Raw genomic sequence first — 21,586 nt, 5'->3', positions numbered from 1 at the left:
GTACTTCGTTAAGGTCAGCTATTATCTCACTGTAACATGGCAACATTCTAATTGTCAAAAGAGACAATTTTGGGGGGCGCCCAGCTGGCTCAGTCAAGAGAACATGCAACTCTTGATCTCGGGATTGTGAGTTTGAGCCCCATGTTGGGTGTATACAGCTTACTTAAAAATAAATAAATAAAAAAAAAGAGGGGTGTGGTCTTCATGGAACTTAACAGAAGGAAGAACAGGTAATACGATGCAGTCATAGCTGGTCCTCTCAAAAACTGCCCCAAGTATTTAAGGGTAGTCTATGAAAAAACAGACATGACTCTCTGGGGTCTATCAGAGCCTGGGATAAGTACATGAACAGCTATTAAAAATCCTGACCAAACTGGCATCCATCAATCAGCCCATTGGTAGCTCTTCAACTGTCCACTGCTTCATCTCTTTCCCAGAACCTATCGTTTGTGGAGAGTCAGGCACCACGCAAGACACTTTTTAGGCATTATATACCTGACCTAAGTCTCACCATGACTCCTTCCAGGTGGTAGGTACTGTTATTACCCATGCTTTACAGGTAAGAGGGAGAGGCTTCCAGAAGTAAGCCCCTCACTCAGTGTCTCACAGCCACTATGTAGAGAGGCCAGAAGGCAAACCCAGTCTGCTTGGCTTTAAAACACAAGATCAGGCGGTGCCTGGGTGGCTCAGAAGGCTGAGCATCCCACTTCGGCTCGGGTCACAGTCTCGTGATTCATGAGTGTGAGCCCCACATCGGGCTCTGTGCTGACAGCTCAGAGTCCGCTTCTGGATCCTCTGTCCCTCCCCCCCACTCCTGTTCTCTCAAAAATAAATAAACATTCACAAAAAATGACAAGACCATAACCTGATTCCCTGACAGACCCTCGGAGTGGCATTCCAGAGAGCACATTCTCATCTTGGGCAAGGCATAGCTCCCCTTCACCCTCACCCCCTGGTTACAAAGGAAAACACGGACCCAATCATTTTCAAGATCCATCATTTATGCATTTTCACACCAGCTTCCTGGGGGTTCGCCTCAGTGATTCACATTCAAAGAGATGAATGTCTCGGCTGGATGATGGAACACTGAACTTCAAGTGAATCTCTTCCGGAAGCATTCATTCAACACTTGCATATCAAGTGTCACAGATTAACCCAGGAAACCGAGCACGGGCTGCGGCCAGGGTCTGTTTGAGGCACAGTGTATGTGCCGTATTAGAAATTGCTCATCCTGTCACCACATCAGGCTTGGTGTACATGGCTCTCCGTCAATGTCCACAGAAATGTTGTGTTTTGGTTTTACCATCTCATTTCCTGACCATGCCACTGAGCAACCTATACATACACTTACTCTCTTTCACTAAGAACAGATAGAGTGGAGTATCCCCTCGCTTCGAGACACCATGATTTGCACCTGTCAACATTACATTCAAAACGAAGGTTGTGGCCTTAAGGTTCATCTTAGAGGTGAAAGATCCGGCTTTACAAATGACTACAGGAAGCAAGAAGTCACTCGGTTGTTCTTACGTAAGGATAAATCTCTCTATTCATTTGAAATCTAAGCAGTACGGCTTAACGACATTGACAATCTCGGAAAACAGGTTTGGGCTTCCTGAAAACCAAAATAGACCACAATCCGATTTATTCATATTAAAGGTCATCTGTTAACTCCCAGTAATAATATTTATTTTTCTTAATAATTTCTTTTATGCTCTGTCCTTCAAATTCAATTTCCTTTTCAAAGAAGTTGGCTTGTGAGTTTTTTATGAAGAGCAGATACATGTACATATTCTAAAATGAGAAGCTAAGGACAAATAACTTTTTGTTATTAATCATCACCACCAATTACATGTGTTTTGTTACCTTCTGGGTCTATGTGAACTATATGCTATGTTCCAAGAACTCAGCCTAGCGTTCATTTACTTCTTTGGATTATAGTTAATTTTGTAGCAATTAAGACTCACCAGAGTGAAGGCTGCTATTCAGTACAGACTCATTTATTCTTTCAGCAAATATGTATAGAGTATATACTGCATACCTAGCATGTAGAAACAAACGTCATTTGATGGAGTTGCTTTTAACTTATGTGAGTAGTCAGCCAAAAGAGAGAGGAGAGAGGGGGCAGAAGTAAGGGAGAGATTTTATCCATCATTCTTTTCAATAAGCTCATGGTTGAGAATAAATGCAGAACCGGAAGTTTGAAGTTGATGCCCTTCAAGAAGGTGTTAGTTCCTGTGTCCTCAAAGTACCAGCATCTCACAACACTGAGGTTTTTCTAGCATTTTGTAAACATGTATTAAGCATTTAATACATGTCTGCTAAACACAAGCAACTTACATGTTTAGAGCCTACCTAAAGAAACAGCTATGTGATTCAACATGGGAAAAATACTACCTGTGTTGAATTTATTGAAGATAAACTCTGGTCTTTAATATGTCATCTTTTCAAGGAATTTTCAAGAGTAATTTTAACTATACAATGGTTCCTCTTATCCACGGGGGACACGTTCCCAGAACCCAAATGGGTGTCTGAGACTGCAGATAGTCCCAAACCCTACACATAACATGTTTTTTCCTATACACACATACCCATGATAAAGTTTAATTTGTAAATCAGTCATAGTAAAAGGTTAAAAATAATTATAAAATAGAACAAGGGTAACAATGTACCATTGTAACAGTTATGTGAATGTGGTCTCTCTCTAAACGTATCTTACTGTGCTATACTCACCATTCTTCATATGGGATGTGAGATGACAAAATGCCTACATGCGGAGATGCAGGGAGGTGAATGACAGGCATTGTGACCTAGTGTTAGGCTACTATTGACCTTCTGATGATTCGTCAGGAAGAGGATCATCTACTTCCAGACCTCGGGGAATTGACACCGTGGAAAGTGAAACCGCAGGTAAGTGGGGACTACTATAGACAATCAGAATCGCCCTGGTTATCAGATGTGATAAGACGTTATTCATCTGGACATGGGGGCTGAGTAATCAACATACAACCAAAGATTAACCAGAGGCCAGTATCCTAAATAACAATGAGTATTCATTCACTAAGACGGCTAGGGTACTAATCAATCACCAGGAAGCAACTAAAATGTGCATTAATAGGGAGGCAGCTTAGGGATCATTTCAAGGAGAGTTTAAAAGGTATATACCTGAACAGGTGGAGCACAGGGATGTGCGGGCAGTGAAACTATTCTGAATATTGTAATGACACACATGACATTATGCATTTGTTAACATTTGTAAACCTGTACAATATACAGACTGAATCCCAATTGGACTATGGACGTTGGTTAACAATAATGTAATAATATTGATTCAGTTGTAACAAGCAAACCACACTAAAGTAAGATGTTAATAATAAGGGAAACGGCTGGGACGTCAGGAGGGGCAAGAAAGAGGGGGTATATGGGAACTCCCTGGACTTCCTGCCCCAAGTTTCTGAAACCTTAAACTGCTCTAAAATAATAAGGTATATTAATGTAGAAAAGAAAGAAAGAAAAAGAAAGAAATTCACTTTAGATTAGTGGTTCTTAATTTATGCAGTTTTGCCCCTTGGGGGACATTCAGGAATGTCTTACGACATTGTTTTTAAAGTTTTGTTTTTTTTTTTTTTTTGAGAGAGAGAGAGAGTGCACAAATGAGCGGGCTTGTGCACCTGTGAGCAGGGCAGAGGGAGGGGGAGAGGGAGGGGGAGGGAGAGTGAGAGGAAGAGGGAGAGGGGAGGCGGAAAGGGAGAGAGGGAGAGGGAGACGGGGAGGGAGGGGGGAGAGGGGGAGAGAGGGAGAGAGAATGTTAAGTGGGTTCCATGCCTGGTGTGGAGCCTGATGCGGGACTCAATCTCACCACCATCAGATTATGACCAGAGCCAAAATCAAGAATCGGAGGCTTAATTGACCTAACCACCCAGGTGCCTCCCCGTATTTTATAATCTTAAGTAATCTCCACACCCAACACAGGGCTCGAACTTAAACCCTGAGACCAACAGTCTCCTGTTCCACCAACTGGGCCAGCCAGGCACCCCTTAAGACATTTTTTATAGTCACAGTTGAAAGGAGGCCTTACTGGCATCTGCTGAGTAGAGGCCAGGATGCTACTGAACATCTATTACACAGGATAGAGCCCTAACAACAAAGAATTACCCTGTCCCAAATGTTAGCAATGTTGAGTATGAGAAACCCTGACTTGAATTATTATAAAACTCCTGATAATTCAACCCTTAAACTTTTTCTTCTTAAGCTTATTTATTCTTTTTAACCTTATTTGGAGAGAAAGCTCAACTTAGGTGGGGCAGAGAGAGAGAGAGAGAGAGAATCCCAAGCAGGCTCCACACTGTCAGCACAGAGCCTGACGAGGGGGCCAAAGCCTTGAACTGCAAGATCATGAGCTGAGCCAAAATCAAGAGTTGGAGGCTTACTGAACCAACCAACCCAGGTGCCCCTCAACCCTAAAACTTCTAAATTGTATCTTTTAGACTTAAAGAATTACTCTCCTGTGTCACTCTCAGACTATAAATATCAGAATACAAGTACATCTTAGATACAAATGCCTATCAGGAGTCAAGTGAGAGAGGCATTAGAAATTCGACTGTCAGGAGGGCCTGCGTGGCTCTGTTGGTTAAGTGTATGACTCCTTGTTTCAGCGCAGGTCATGATCTCAGGGTTTCCTGAGTTGGAGTCCCACATTTGACTCTGTGCTGACAGTGAAGAGCCTGCTTGGAATTCTCTCTCTCCCTCTCTCTGCCCCTCCCCTACTCACACTTGTCTCTCTCGCTCTCAAAATAAATATACTTAAAAATTAAAAAAAAAAAGAAAAATTAAAAAAAAAAAGAAATCCAACTGTTTAAGCTAGCTGAAAAAAGGCAGGTCAAACTTAGCATGAGAAACAGAAACACAATGGGGGATGGTGGTGACTATGAAGAAAAGAAGAAAACATTGCCCATTTGATATATTACTTAGCGTGGAGACTTGACTGTGTATGACAGAGATCAACGTTTTAATTAATTTCCCTTTATGTAAAAGTCAGTCCTAGAAGGGCATGCAGTGTTCAGGGGCCCAAACTCGTCTACTGTTGCTTCACCACTCCTGGGGTATTGCTATCCTTCACAGGGTCCAAGATAGCCCATTACCATGTCCACAGTTCAGCCATCAGGTAGAGGAACAACATTACTCTACAAACCTATTACTTTAGGGGCCGAACATGAAATCTGCCCACCTTTCCTAAGACTATTGGCTGGAACAATCATACAGCTACCCCTAATTGAAAAGACACTGCAACAGCTAATCTTCACTTGGGGCAGCCACATGTCTAGTTAAAAACTCTAGTACCGTGGAGGAAAAAGGAGATTGCATATGGGGGGAAAACCATCAGACTCTACTGCTGATCGAGAGCCATCGCTTAGATCCAGGTGATTTTTGCCATGTGGGAATGTGGATCCACTATTGCCTGACGGTTACATTCTTTTTTCCGAAAATTAAGGCAAAAATCTCAGAGTTTTATGTAAGATATCTGAATTTTAAAGTACTGCCTCCACCAAAAAATGAAAATAAGAGCTAAAATGCTGTGCAGGTCATATAAAATATACTGGAGACCATCACTGTTGCTTTGCAATTTGTGACATACACGATTAGTACAGAATGAACAGGGAGATGCTTTCTCAGCAATTCAATTTGGTTTCCAGTTTTAGAAAATGTATTAACAGTGCAAATTGTCAGTAGTACAAAAATAAAAGAGATACATAAATGATTTTGACAAATGTGGAATCTGGATCATCCCAAATGATTATATTCTCAGGAAAGAACAAAGCTTTTTTTTTTTTTTTTAAATTGTATTAAAAAAGGTTCCTATTGTCCCTTCAAATTTAGTCATTTGTACTGTTGTAAAACATTGTTTCCTTGTGAATACATAACATCGTTTTCTTGTAAGAACCCATTTAATAGTCCATTTCTAATAAGCCACCACCAATACTGAGATGATTGAGCTGTGGACATCAGCTATAAGCATTAAAAGAGAGTACCAGAAGGACCCAAAGATGGCTGAGGCAGGCAGCCTCCCAGAAGAATGGGTTAAACCTTTCAGCAAACAGTGCACAGAAGTAGAAATCCAAACGGCCAGCAGCCAGAATCAAGTATTCAGCTTCATAAGTACTCAGGGAAACACAAACTAAACCCTCAGTGAATCATCACTAAGCACCAGACTGCCAAACTTACAACAACGACAATGCCTAGTTTACACAAAGATGTAGGGCAATAGAAACTCGCATCCTTTGCTAGTGGGAATGTTAACTGGTCCGATCATTTTGGAAATTTGCATGCCCTATACCCAGAGATCTTTTCTTAGGTATATCCCTAGAGAAACTCATGCCAAAGAATAAGCTTCATAGCAGCACAGTTCACAAGAAGACAAACAACCTGAATATCTCCTAACAATAGAAATGATAGAATTGTAGTGTATTCATACAATGGAATACCATACAGCAAACATATATAGCTTCACCAAACATGATGAAACTCACAAACAGTAAAAAAAGAAGCCAGACCCAAAATAATTCACGATCCCATGTTGTAAAATAAGCCACGTGAAACTAGGGATTCTTATGTAGGTGGTAAAAGTATAAAGCCAAACAAGAAAATACGTACCTCTAGGGAAAGAGGATTTTGCTGAAGGGGAAGGGGCACAGTACACAATGGGGGGGTGGGGTGGGGAGAGAGGGGTTAGAGGATCCTGGCAACGTTCCTCCCTAGGTGTGGCCATGTGGGTGTGCATTTTCGAATTTGCTCTTTAAACCAAACCTACTTGTTTTATGCATTCTTCTGTGTGATATAATTCACATCAAAAACTAAATCAGATGTGGCGAGCGGGTGGAAGCGAGGAACTGAAGAGCAAGCTCACTGTCATGTAGAGGCCAAGGGCGCCAGTGGCCAACAAAAGCAAGAGGCTGTAACTTACTAACCAAAAAGGGAACCCAACCAGGGTGTTAGAAACCAGGGCACATTATTCTAAGGTTAATCTTGATCATTTTCAGAGTTTAGGACCAAGAAAGATTTCACGTTTGAGTGGACTGACAATAGCTGAGAGCTTCTTTGTTCACCCTCGGAAGAACTCAGCCTCAGCCGGGGAATTTGCCTGGGAGCCTGAGGCCACGTGGATCCACTGAGCTTGAAGGTCCCTCCCAGCCGGCTGGCAAGCAGGCAGGCAGGCAGCGCAGGGCAGGGCAAGGAGGCTCAGTTTATATGAATCAGGATCAACCTGAGAATCCAGAGGGAGGGTCTGAGAGCAGCTGGGAGGTGAGCAGCCCTGGATGGAGATGTCTCTGCCTTTCTCCAGCACTGAATGAACTCACCCTGACGGGGCATTCTTGACCTTAATGGCAATGGAAATGTTATTTTAAAGATGCACTTGACCAGAATTGCCAACAGGGACTGGTTTCTCAAGGTCCTGGCCAGAGAGAATACTCATAAATCTATAGGACTTGTTACTTCTCAGTAACTAAACCAGAAATTGCTTTTCTTCATCATGTTGGCAGGAATGTAGATGTCACATTGAAAAACATGGGTGTGCTTCATCTGATGACCTAGGTAGAAGCCCTCCATTTAGGTATTCCAGATTCCAATTCTGACAGCTCTCTAGGAGGAAGCAGCCCATGACCCACCATTTCGCCAATGTGACTATTTTTTCAGGCGATGATTCCCTTTGGCATTCTCAAGCCCCCTGTCTTGGGCTCTTGTTTTTCTTCGCTGACCTCAAAAACCCTGTAGGAATGTGCCAACCTCACTCATTTTTGAGAAAGCCACGTGGCTGGCAAAACTGAGGCCACCCTTTGTGTCCGTGGGAGCACTTGTGTGGCAACAGCCACCCCCAGCAAATGTGTGCACCTGTTTGTGGCTAATTGGGCACATGCTCACAGAGACAACCAGCCACCTGCCATTCTGAGGCTGAAGTGCAGGCAGTTAGCAAACTGTGCTACTGCTTTCCAGAGCAGGCCAATCACTGAGTTCCCTTGAAGATGGCGGCCGTCTGTGCTTGGTGTAGGGGCATCCCTAGGTTTCTAGGACACTTCGAAAAAACAAGCCCCAGCCCCAACCTTCTTTTTTTTTTTTTTTTTTTTTTGATGCTAAAGCTCTTCCTTAGCTGAAACCCAAAGCAAAAGTGCCTAGAGAGCACATGTTAAATACAAGGACCCAATGGAAATGACTGTAGCAACTTTACTACACAAAAAAATAAACTAAGCTATTTAAAAAGTAACTTAGGGCTGGAGTCTTTTTCTCCATATATAACTCAAAACCCGTATTTCATAAAAATGTATATGCAGGGCACCTGACTGGCTCAGTTGGTAGAGCGTGAGACTCCTGATCTCAGGGCTGTGAGCTTAAGCCCCTCATTGGGCATAGAGATTACTTTAAAACATTTAATAAAATAAATAATTAAAAAAACACTCCTGGGTCGATACAATATGTTGCTAAAAAATGTACATGTAAACGTAAAAACACTGTAGCTAATGCCTGTTCAAACACTCAAGATTAAGTCTACCATGTAGTCTAAATATCATCAGAAATTAAATAAGGGGGAAAAAAGAAAGTAAGTAAAAGGGTGTGAAAAGGGACATCCAGGGACTTGGGCAAGCTGTCACAGCTGGGAGTTCTAATGCTATGTTCCATGCAAACTAAAGATTTGCAGTCATTAGGAATTGTGCTAATTAAAAACATTTGCTAGTCTCCTGGGCATTGCCCTGTAGAGACCCTGATGATAAGCTACTTCCTTATCTACGCTTGCTTGAAACCCAGGCACTTCACTGACCGACCAGGACATGGTCATGATCATACTAGGTAGAAAAAGTGCACACAATGTCGGTTACATGGTGGAGTATGTGCCGACTCAACTACTTGCTGGATCCAGGATTTAAGGATGATAGCTTGTTTAGCCATGTCATTATTAAAAGGTATCGGTTACTGTGTATAAACAGGAACTTCCTTGAGCAGTCTACTGGACTGATTAACACACGGTGATCAGCAATTTAAGGTATGTTATCAGTTTACTTCGAGTGGTTTTTCACCGGCTAGAACGCCTTCAAACCACCCTGTTTTAATTAAAAAAAAAAAAAAAATCGCATTTCTTTCAGTTATCTCTGAACTTGGTCTTCTATGAAGAGTCTGGTTTATTAGCTCCTTGACTTAATAACGAGGGAGTTCTAATGGCAAATTTCTTTCTGCCAGTTCCTAGTAAGGGGACATTAAAATCGCAAGCATAACAAACACAGAAGTTATCACATCACAGTCCCCAGACCAGCAGAATCAGTGTTATCTCAGAACTTGTTAGAAATGCAAATTTTTGAGTCCTGCCCCAGACCTGCTGAATCAGAAGGGCTCAAGGGGAACCTAGCAATAGAATAATAGAATACACACATCATAAAACACAAAGAGATTTTCAAAAAAGAGACAGTAATCAATCATTTAAAACAGAAAAGAAGGTTCAGGAGTATGAGGACATTCTAGGACCTTAGTTTGGAGACTCTGGGTGGCTGACCCAGCAGTGATGCCAGGTGAGCATGTCATTTAGTCCCCAAAAGAAATGCTTCGAATAACAGTTTCGCACTGACTGAGCATTATTAGATGGCAGAGTCTGGGTGAAAACCTTTCCCTACAGGTGTATTATGCTGTTATCACCAGCTCCCCCATTTCACAGATGTGAAAACTGAGATTTTAGACAGATTAATTTAAACTGGCACAGTAAGGGGGCGCCTGGGTGGCTCAGTCAGTAAAGCGTCCGACTTCGGCTCAGGTCACGATCTTGTGGTCCATGAGTTCGAGCCCCACGTCGGGCTCTGGGCTGATGGCTCAGAGCCTGGAGCCTGCTTCCGATTCTGTGTCTCCCTCTCTCTCTGCCCCTCCCCCATTCATGCTCTGTCTCTGTCTCAAAAATAAAAATAAAAACATTAAAAAAAATAAAAAAAAAATAAACTGGCACAGTAAGAAAGTAGCAGATGTGACTCCAAACCTGTGCTTTACCCTCTTTGCCTAACTCCTCCAGATTCTAAAGAGAAGGGTCAGAAAATGGGGAAAGGGTAGTTGAGGAAGGAAAGACTCATCAGCTTAACTTGGGGTTTTGCAATTTATAAACATGGTGGCCACTGACTGGTTCTATGACAGTTTCTTGGGGGAGGACAGGTGGCTTTTTAAAGTTAGATTAATCCGGATTAGCCAAAGGCTGAATTAAACTGCACGAGAGATCTGAACACAGATAACAAAACACATATTCCTGTTTCTTGAACCAAACCAAAACAACCCTCAGTCCACAGTTGTCCCCTAACAGCAAAGATAGCAAATTTCATTAAAAAATTTTCTTTTTCTTAAAAAGCTACAGAATCAGACCCCAGTCATTTTCAGCAGAATTTTACATCCAAACTCACCTGAACCTCACTTCAGAAAAGAAGCTCTCCACCTCAACAAAGGCTCCTTCAACCCCACAAAGTATTCCTGGTGCCCCATTTTTTTTGCTACTGCCTCAAAATTTCATAGTAAGCTCTCTGCTCCCGACCAGTTATCTCTGTTACAGGAGTCCAAGTCCTGGGACGGGATGGAGAAAGTGGGAAACACCTAGACGCGTTCATTCATAGTCAATTGTCTGCAAGGGCAGAAAGCTAGGCTGCAACTCCGTCAATTGTCTAATGTCACCACTGCAAATAATTAGGACAGAAAAACTGCTTACAGACCGAGGTGATTTCCAGTAGCTACGACGAAGCGCTCTCCTTGCCTTCCACCCCTCCAGACCAAACCGCAGCCGGCCGGAGGGGCGAGCTCAGCTTCTTGGGTCCAAACGCTGAGATCCCAGACGGGAAACCGGCGCACGGAGGTCTGAAGACTTAACCGAGGGCCCCGCAGGGAGGTGGCGCTACGTCTCGAGCGCCGGCAGCGGGGGAGCTGGCCCCGGGGACTCCAGGTCCGGGACGCGGACGGGGAAGGAGGGGAGGAGGCGCAGGAGGGGACTGGAAAGCTGTGGTGGAAGCGGGGAGGGGCCGGAAAAGCCAGGCAGGCTGGTCCAGACCTCGACCGCTCCCCTCCCAGGTCACAGGGTCTTTCCATTCTTGGAATTTCCCCCCACCCCCACCCCCTCTAAATGTTTCTGGATCACACCTCCAGCCAAATCACTGAGAGCCTTACAGAAGTCATCTTCCAGGCCTCCCGCTGAAGCTCCAGAGTCCCCACTGCTTCCGGGGAAAGGGGTGCCCCCCCCCTTCGTCATTGAGCAAATGAAGCCCTTTCACTGGGGTTCAGGTGTGAACATGCATTTCCAGGCCGCCTCTGATCTCCAGCTCCCTCGGACCTCTCAGCTCCTTAGCAGGACAATAAAAGAAACTGGTTTTAAAGGGGACTGTCCTGGGTAGTTCAGTGTGGCAGACAAGGGCTTGGCATTTTACTTAGAGGAACTCACTGAAGCCTCTTAGCAAACCTAGACATAGGCACTATTTCCAATTCATAGATAAGGGAACTGAGGTTTAGAAAAGTCACCTAGTGGAGTGCCTGGGTGGCTCACTGGGTTTGTTTGGCTCAGGTTGTGATCTCACAGTTTGGGAGTTTGAGCCCAACATGAGGCTCCATGCTGAGAGCTCGGAGCCTGCTTGAGATTCTCTCCCCACCCCCCCCCACCCCCCGCCTTCTGAAAATAAATAAAAAATCTTCAAAAAAAATCACCTGGCTGCTCCCACCGCCAGAACTTGCACAGAGGCAGCCAGGACTTGGATGCAGGCGACTGCAAAGCTTCTGCTTAGAAACATCAACAGACCAACCAACCAAGCAGCTGGGTCTCCACCTGTGATGTGCAATAATAAGGTTTGGTCTGAGAACTGAATTCAGTCCCAGGTCTCTGTGCTCTGTAGGCCTTCTGTGGTCTCAGATAAACTAACTTTGTAAGCCTTGGCTTCCTTATTATAAAAATAGGGACGGTGTCCTGTCTGTCAGCAGAATGCTGTGACGGCACCTGCCTACGTTCAGTAAACGTGTTCTTGTGTTCTTTCATTTCTGACAGTGACTGGAGAGCTTACTGAACTCTTTATCCACCCCCCCCACCCCCCACCCCCCCACCCCCGTGCTCAGACCAGGCTAGGGGTGGATTATTACCACCAAGAAGAATCCCCAGTGGGTGGTCTAGGTTAGAGTTGCCAGATTAAATACTCAGGACACACTTCTACTAAAAAAAAATTATTCCTTGTTGAAGCACTATAAGGTACACCTGAAACTAATATATAACACTGTATGTTAAGTATAATGGAATAAAAATAATATTCATGATCTATCTAAAATTCAAATTTAAGCAGGCATCCTCTATTTTTATTTGCTAAACCTGCCAACCCTTAAGGGTTGGTAATAAACAACACGGGGAGAAAACTATGGAAGCACCTTGCCAAGTCCCAAGTTGTAAGTAGTTTTAGGATTAGTTCAGCAGTGTCCACTATAACTGGTTCAAGTTCAGCTTTGAATCTTGCTCTTCCCACATCATGACCAGTCCACAGAATTTGTATCGGACCTTCCTTATCTCAGTGCTATACCCAAGATGCAAGGAATCTGCTTGGTGAGAAACACAGTATCATTTCAGCTTGAATTCTTTCTCCATTAGATTTTTGTCCATGGCCTAACTTGTAACACAGGGCAAATTAACTCCGTCCATCTGCATGCTTGATAGTGATCAACTATCAAACTATTTTTTTAAGTCAAAAGAATTTCTGATAATAATGAAAATGTGATGAGAGATTTTTCTAAACATTAGCCAGCTCACTGAGGATTCTAATCATGTCTACTTTGAAACATCTACTCTTTCAGAAGAAAGAAAATTCGTAAGAAGGACTCAGGCTGAGAAGCAGGTTAAGGTGAAAATCTGTAAACATAGCAACATAAAAATATTTCACGAATTCATAGGGACAGAAGGTAGAATGGTGGTTGTCAGGAGCTGGGGTAGGGGTGATGGGGCAGGGTATTTAATGGCCATAGGCTTTCAGTTTTGCTAAGATGAAGAGTTCTGGAGATCGGTTGCGTAACAATGAGAATATATTGTACACTTCTGAACTACACACTTAAAAGTGGTTAAGAATGGTAAATTTTATGTCAGTATATTTTGCTGTAAGTTTTCAAAACAATCTCTCATACAAATCTTGAGTTAGAAAAAAAGGCACGTGGAAGAAAAATCATCAATACAAATCATGTTTTCTATAAAGACGGTAAAGACAAAGAAATCTGTTCCTCTCCTGGGAAACTGCCTACGAGGCAAGTGAAAATTATTTACGGTCAGCTTGAAGCCCCACAAATTTATCCCTTCGTCCTAGATGTGTGACTCAGTGTGTCCTTCCTGATCACGCCAAAAGTGGACTTAACCACATCAGCCATTTGAATAGATAATAAGACTGAGTATGTGTTGTGTTTTTACTCAGTGCTTCTTGAGCCAAATGCAAAGGCACTGAACTGTGTATCAGTGAGGGGATGTGGAAGTCATTCCTCAAAATGCCATCCCTTAGTTCAGGCCGACTCTGAATGGCTTGCCCTTCGGGGAGAGAAGCACCTGTCATGCTACTTTCTATTCCTACTGAACCCCAAATACGCAGATGTCTTAGCTGCTATCTGAAAGGCCCAGGCAAGACTGGGTTTCATATTAGTACCAAGTAGCAGAGATGGTGCAAAGGCCCGGATCCCTCCTGGCACGGGGTTGATCCTCACTGTGGTGTTAGCAGCCGTCTAAGTTATATAAAGGTGGAACTTCGGGTCTTTTATTTTCGTTTACTTGCATCAAGTCTTAAAACTGTCCAAAGCAAACTGTTCTGAAATGCAAAATACTGAAGCTGTGAAATACAAATGCCTGGATTCCTAGCCTGATTCTGCCCGTAGCTGGTGAATCAGGGCTTAGTTTTCTATAAAACAGACATGAAAGCCCTTTCCTCACAGGGTCATTTAAGAAAAAAATTTTAATGCTTATTTATTTTTTGAGAGAGAGGGAGGGAGATAGAATGTGAGTGGTGGGGTGGGGGGAGGTGCAGAGAGAGAGGGAGACACAGAATCTGAAGCAGGCTCCAGGCACTGAGCTGTATGCAGGGCTTGAACTCACGAACCATGAGATCATGACCTGAGCCAAAGTCGGACGCTTAACTGACTGAGCCACCCAGGTGCCCCTCACAGGGTCATTTTAAAGTCCGAACAAGACTGTACAGGCATTTAGAAAAACTTTTTTTTTTTTTTATTTAAAAAAAAATTTTTTTTTTCAACGTTTTTTATTTATTTTTGGGACAGAGACAGAGCATGAACGGGGGAGGGGCAGAGAGAGAGGGAGACACAGAATCGGAAACAGGCTCCAGGCTCTGAGCCATCAGCCCAGAGCCTGACGCGGGGCTCGAACTCACGGACCGCGAGATCGTGACCTGGCTGAAGTCAGACGCTTAACCGACTGCGCCACCCAGGCGCCCCAGAAAAACTTTTTTAAAAGTCCAAACGAGATAATAGTCTGAGAATGAGTTCTGTGAACTGCTAAGAACTGTCAAAACAGACAAAAATATTTGCTTCTATTCAAACAATGGCAATACCTTTCTTTTCTAAAAGCTACAGCAAAACAGCTTTTACAGTCGGAAATATACTTAAAACACGCCAGGCACTCAACTCAGCATATAACCATAATCCACTCAAGAATCCTCTTCCACAAATAGGATTACCACCCCCATTTACAGATGGAAAAACTGAGAAATAAAGAGGTGAGACTTCCAGGAGCACACCTAGCTCCTCAGGATGGAACTGGGAAGGGGACCCAGCAAGACCCCAGGGCCTACGCCAGCGTAGAGGACGAGACATTGCTGCCAGAAACAGGCCATGCAAAGTCGTCTCGCCTCTAGCTCTAGGAGTTGCCCCGCGGCCTAAATGCATCTCATCAAACATCAAACATCTCATCAAACATCCTTTCGATTCACTTTTGAGGAGTTATCCAGAGGAAAGGCAGAGTGGAAATTCAGAGAATGAGGTTTCAGATCCAAATTCCAGGTGTGCAAGATATGGGACCTTGGTTGCCAGCCTCAGCCTGCAAATCTGCAGAATGAGCATCTCAGTAGCTACCATTTGAGGACAAAATGATACAAAGAACGTAAGAGTGCCTGGGACCTAGTAGATAGATGATGGTAAAAGCAATGTGCATGACGGTGAAGTGAGGGCATGAGCTCTGCCATCCGATGGCCTCAGTTCTAATCTCAGCTCCACATCTTACCAGCTGTGTGACTTGGGCAAGTTAACTCAACTTCTCTGGGCCTCAGCTGTAAAATGCGGATAATAATCATAGCCAGCTCTTGGAATTGATACAAAGATTAAGGGCATGAGTATTCAGGAAGCTTTTAGAAATGAGTATTCCAGGCACCAAGCACTGCTTTAAACCCCTTTTCGTGCATTACGTCTGTTCATTTTCACAGGAGCCCCATGAGGTAGAGGTTATGTTACACCTCGTGCTTCAGACCTGGGAGATCATGCAAAATGGAATCAGAATGGGCAAGGCAAGGGGTGCCTGGGTGGCTCAGTCAGTTAAGCGTCCCACTTCGGCTCAGGTCAAGATCTCGTGGTTGGTGAAGTCAAGCCCCGCGTCCGGCTGTGTTGACAGCTCACAGCCTGGATCTGGCTTTGGATTCTGTGTCTCCCTCTCTCTCTGCTCCTCCCCCCACTCGCCATCTGTCTCTGTCTCTCTCTCAAAAAATAAACAAACATTAAAAAACATTAAAAAAAGAAAAGAAAGGGCTAAGACCTTCCACACATACGCAAAAAAAAAAAAAAAAAAAAAAAAAAAGCCGATTTGTAGAATTCTGTGTGGTTCCACCTTTCTCATTGGAGGACCTGTTTAGACACCAGAAGAGGCACCTTCTTTCAATAATCTATTCAACATCCAGGCCTCACCACTGGCACCAGCCACACAGTTTGCAAGACCCTGTGACAAATGAAAACGTGGAGCCCCTTGTTAAAAAAATCATTACCAATTTCAAAATGGGGACAGAAGAGCATCAACCAAGCTTGGGGCCCCGCTGAGCCAGGGGCCCCATGTGACTGCACAGGTCACACACCCATGAAGTCCACCCTGCCAACAGCTTTTTCCCCCCGGTAGGTTTCCATTGTCTTAATTGCTTCCTTTCCGCCTGCCCAGCCTCGGACGCCTGTGCCCAAACTGAATGAGCTTGTTGACAGAGCCTCTGGGTGCCAGCGGGTTTTGGACAGGGCCTCCCACACGCTGCTGCGGAGAGTCATGGGCTCCCGGCTCTGGGTGGCAGGGAGAAGCTGAAGCCTTGGTTTGGGAAGTTTGCGTTAGGCAAAGATCGGTAAGCCACCGATCTTACATTCATTCTGAAAGAGGACGCGGTGCCCAAGAGGTGGACGTGACTGTGTGGAACTTCGACGTTTTTAAAATACAAAATGGCGTCTAAAACAACTCTGACAAAAGCTGTTGAGGCTCCAAAAGTGTTGGAGGCTGATCGATGAAAACACACTGACATGCAAAGAAGGAAAATTAGCAACATTTTTCCTCCCACCGTCCTGAGACAATTGTTAAGTCATGACAAACATTAACAATAGCTTAATTTTTTTCTGCCCCTACCTTTATCCAGGCAGTGTGCAAAAAAACACGGTCATACTGTACTGCATATTTGAACGTTGCTAAGAGAGATCTTAAATGTCCTCATCACCAGAAAAAAAAAAAAAGTCACAACTACATCTGGCGATGGGTGTTAAGGAGATTTATTGTGGTGATCCCTGCACACTATATACAATGTCTAATCATCATGTAGATTGCTGCACCTGAAACTAATGTTACATGTCAATCATACCTTAATAAATTTTTTTTTTTTAAAGAACCATAATTATCCCTTTACAGATAAGGAAACTGAGTTTTAGAGATGTTCAGTACCTTAGTTAAGACTGTCCACCAGTGAGAGGTGGAATCTAGAACTCAGCTCTGCCTAACTTCAGAATCCACTCTCAGGGTGCCTGGGTGGCTCAGCCAGTTAAACATCTGACTCTTGGCTTTAGCTCAGGTCATGATCTCGTGGCTTGTAGGTTCGAGCCCTGCCATCGGGCTCTGTGTTGACATTGCGGAGCCTGCTTGGGATCCTCTCTTTCTCTCCCTCCCTCTCTCTCTCTCTGCCCCTCCCCCACCTATCCTTCCCTCTCAAAATAAATAAACTTAAAAAGTGTTTTTAATAATAAAAAAAGAATACACTCTCTTGTAGTCTCTATGGTGGAGAGGTATGTGGCTGTACAAAAAGAAAATAGTAAGACTTCTAATGGTATTTATTTGTATCTATTTCTTTGAACTCGTTAAGCTGGCTCATGCCTTGCCACACATTTTTCTTTTGTAAATATTTTATTCTGAATAGGATGTTGGTATGGTTCCACATGCATGTAACTGTTACAAATAGATAAATAAATAAAACATATGCTTACATTGGGAATGAATGTGCTGTATGAACAAAAAAAAATTCAGAGGATACTGCACTATACTGTAACTTACACACCGGTTTTCAAGCATGTATTGCATGTTTGAATATCCTGGCACACATTTTTTGTGTTTTTTTAAAGGGATAATATATATACTTCTGTTTTATTTTCCACTTTGTATATTGTAATGATCTTTCCATGTCAATAGACGTTCATCTACAACAATATTTTTAATATAAATGCTAGACTCCTTAAGCATAAATTTTGCTAAGTAAGACCTGATGATTTACAATAAGAATCTGAGCTCTGTCCTAAATTCCTATTCTTAGCTCATCTCATCCTACCCCAATGAATGGTGGAATATAATCAAGTACCTAGAAGCCAGGGACTCTTCTTAAAAAAATGCATCTCTCTTCCCAGAATAATTGGAATCGGGGTCTCAAAAAGATATTTGCATACGTGTGTCCATCCAGAATTATTCATAAGAATAAAAAATTGGAAGTAAACTGAGTGTCCATCCATGGATGAGCAGATAAACAAAATGTGGTCTATACACCCAATGGGATATTATTCAGCCTTAAAATAGAAGAAATTCGGGCTCACGGTACAACATAGATGAGATCCGTAAGGACATGATGGTAAGTAAAATAAGCCAGTCACTAGAAGACAAATACTGCATGAGGTGCCCAGAACAGGCAAATTCACAGAGACAGAAAGTGGAATGGTGGGTACCCAGGGCTGGTGGAGGGGAGCACGTGTGTTACTATTTAATGGGTACAGAATTTTAGTTTTGCAGGAAGAAAAATTCTGGAGGCAGATGGTGGGGATGGCTGCACAACAATGTGCACCACTAAACTGTGCACTTAATAACTGCTAAGATGGTTTTTTAAAAAAAAAAAAAAGGCCACAAAAACCACCTACACCTCACTATAATTGATGGGACTCAGGGGAAAGTGGAAGCCAGCTCCCAAGTACTACAACATCTCCATTCTGTACCAGGCACCCTGAAAGCTACATTATCTCATTTACTCCACAAAACAAACCTCTTAAAGAAAAAGGACCTTAGATTCAGGAGGTCATGCCAGCTGCAGATTGGGAGGGCTTGCCTCACACTCACACCGGCCTCTCTGACTCCAGAGTGCATGCCTTTCCCCAGCGTCTCCTACAAAGGAGACAGGAAATACAGTCTGCTTCCATCACAGCCCTTGGTTGGTCCAGCTCCTCATATATGTTAGGTATTTAATCTACACAAATGAATGGAGTGGAACGATGAGAAAAAGGCAAGGCATCCAAGGGCCCGATGATCGAGAGCTCACTTCCTGCCTTCTCACTCTTAAACTGTCTCCTCGAGTGACTAATATTAGACTCGGGGCTACTGCGCTGATAACACCACTTACCAGGGTAGAGTCCACTGCCTGCCGTCCCTCACTGCCTTCCAGCAGGGGCAGCAGGGATGCACATAGATCTGCTTATATAGATGGAAGTGAAAACGGTAAATCTGAGACAGTTGGGGTACACAGACTGCAGGTCTGGTCTTGTCTACCTGAATTGTCATGGATATGTCACTCCTTAGTTCATCAGCTATAAGATGAGCGTTCAAATGCCTGGTATTGGGCAGCTCTAACATCCTGTGCTTAGAAGAGATGAAAAAGTGCCCATTGTGTGGGATGGCTGATTTTTTCCAAATTCAGAGCTCTTCGGAAAAAGCAAGTTCAGAACTTGCTGAATGTTTATCCTGCCTAAGAGTTAATGGAATTAAAATCTAGGGTAGTAATGAATCTGGCAGGAAGTACAAAGAACAGACTTCCCCAAATTGCTTATCTTTTAAAGGCATTTTAATACTGAGTTTTCAGCAAATAAATGAACCCACACTTAACAAGGTGAGGTCCAGAGAACATTGAACAAGAGGCTCATACGTCAGGGACAAACAAGTGTAGGAAACACTGTTTACATGTTTTCTTCTAGGAGATTCGCTATAGACATGAGCAGATGGGAAACTTACCAAAAAGAACTTGAATTTTGTTTAACTCTTGACCAGGTATTTCCCAATCATTTGTCCATGATTCCCTACGTGTTGTTACCTTGTTTGTTTATTCATCATAACTCTTAACATCTGGCCAAGTCATTGGGAAACATGAAACCATAATATGGTAATATAAATATAATGCTGCACAGAATTTCTTAATCTCGTTTGTAGTATGGGGATAATATTATACCAAGTTCACAGGGTGAAGATGATTAATGAATTAATGTTTGTAAAACATGTAAAACCACCAAACACTTAGATGTATTTACAAATCATTAAAAATGAAGCATTAAAGCACTGAACTGATATTCAGAAGGACTTGTCTATATCTTTAGGTCAAACTTGAAAAGACAGTCATTTCACAGGGAGAGAGAAAAGCTGCTTCTTGACAGTTTTTCTTCACAAAAGCCTTTTGCTGATTCAGGACAGCCCTTGCCCAAAACAAGACAGAAATATTCAATTTCTGTCCAGTCAGTCTTCTTCATTCTGCCAGCAAGAAAGGTAATGATTCTTACAGTTTGTGTTGGAATCCAAAACGGGAAACTCCTGACGGCGGTAAAGAGCAGGAGCCCTGGAGTCCTAATTCTGTCACTCTCTAGCTATGCGACCTAGACAGTAAGCCACTTGCTTACTCCAAGTCTCAGCTTTCCCATCTGTAAAATGGGGATACTAACAGCTGCCTATCATCACAGGGTTGATGTGATGTATATTAGGAACAATAACAATGCCATGTAACATTTACGGAGACCCTGAACCCAGAAACCGGGTTCCAGAGAGGTTAGCTAGCCACAGTTCTACACCAAGGGTCTGGGCCCGGATTTGAACCCAAGCAGTTACATTCCAGAGCTCCTGTTTTCACGACTGCCTCCCCATTGATGTAAGCATTGGGCACAGCACCAAGCCCACGGGAGCTGCTATTTTTATTATTGTAACTGATGTTACAGGTTCTGGAAACGGAAGAAAATTTTAGAGCTTTTAAGTGCTCTAGAGATATAGGACCGAGGCCGGAAAGTACTTTAAAGTCTTTGATTTTTTCTCCCCTCCCTCATTAACTACTCTTAGGGACTCCACAAAAGCTCCTTTCCCATGGGAAATAGCTGCATTTTTTTTTTTTTTTTTTTTTTTTTTTTTTTGGAGCACAGCTGTAAGTTGTGAATTATTCCTTCCCATTTGAAGCTGGGTGACAATGTACTCTCATTCTGACCCAGCACTGAATTGCAAATTGTAGTCACTCACTTTTTCTTACAAGCAGAAGTGCCCTAATCACATGGTTATTCGGTAACTTCCACCTTTCAGGATCTTAAGAAAAAAGGGGGAAAAAAAAGGCTTTGCTTTTATAAACTCATTTGTGGCTGGCTCAGTGATAAAGCCTTGAGCCTTGTCAGCTTTCAGGAATTCTCTGCGTTTGTCTGTGTTCTGTTACCCAAGCAGCTTGTTATCTTTGCAGCTTAAAGGCTGACTTGGGAATTCAGACTGTCACCTATTTAAAGAGAATGAAAGTCCACCCTCCCCTCTACTATTTTAATTAACTTTCAGGGAGCAAGGTTTCCTACTGGTTATGATAATGTTCACTTAAAATACTCTTAAGGAAGCATGGCAGGAAGCTAAATAAGAAGGGGAGGATTGTTGTTTTTTAAAGGCATTCCAGAAGAAGAGTTTGAGCAAAGCCACGCAGGGGCGATAGTACAGAGTATGTGGAGGAAGGAGAAGAGAGGCATGAACAGATATGAAAGGCAGAGTATAGGAAATTTAAGTACATCATATAGACTAAGTAGAGCCTCGAGGCCAGTTTAGGGTGTTGGAGGGTCTCTGCAATGGGAACCCGAGAGATTCTTAGAAGGTGAAAATGATGATCCCATTAAGGTCTAGGGAAGATAACTAGGGTCTGTTGTGGGTGGTTGTGGGTGATGGAATCAGAAAAGACCCAGGAGATCACTGGCTCTGGGACATTGTTCCCTTGGGCCTGATTTTCCATCTATTAATTTGTTAAATGGCAATAACATTTGTGGTGGGGACTGAATAAAATCACGCGTGGACTTTGAAAATAATGTCATCGAAAGCACTCAAACTATACACACAGAGCTCTCCAGTCGGGTTGAGCGGAGGGGAATGAGGGCTGAG

General features: G+C 43.1%; 1 protein-coding gene across 13 annotated transcripts in view; it reads right to left on the bottom strand.

Annotated features, from left to right (window-relative positions):
* FRMD4B (FERM domain containing 4B) overlaps nucleotides 1–21,586 on the bottom strand; it is a 323,079-nt gene that overhangs the window by 45,389 nt on the left and 256,104 nt on the right. The window contains exon 1 of one of the 13 annotated variants that reach the window (XM_058728814.1): nucleotides 10,715–11,103. The exons of the other annotated variants lie outside the window; for them this stretch is intronic. Within the exon in view, the coding sequence (XP_058584797.1) occupies nucleotides 10,715–11,088 (374 nt within the window). The 5' untranslated portion in view covers nucleotides 11,089–11,103. Of the gene's footprint in view, nucleotides 1–10,714; nucleotides 11,104–21,586 lie in introns of those variants that run through there. 13 annotated transcript variants of the gene reach the window in all.

This window comes from Neofelis nebulosa, chromosome 4, assembly GCF_028018385.1.
Source record: "Neofelis nebulosa isolate mNeoNeb1 chromosome 4, mNeoNeb1.pri, whole genome shotgun sequence".
In the NCBI taxonomy this organism is placed as follows: domain Eukaryota; kingdom Metazoa; phylum Chordata; class Mammalia; order Carnivora; family Felidae; genus Neofelis; species Neofelis nebulosa.
The sequence above is the reverse complement of the archived record's forward strand: the minus strand, read 5'-3'. Positions and strand labels throughout refer to the sequence as shown.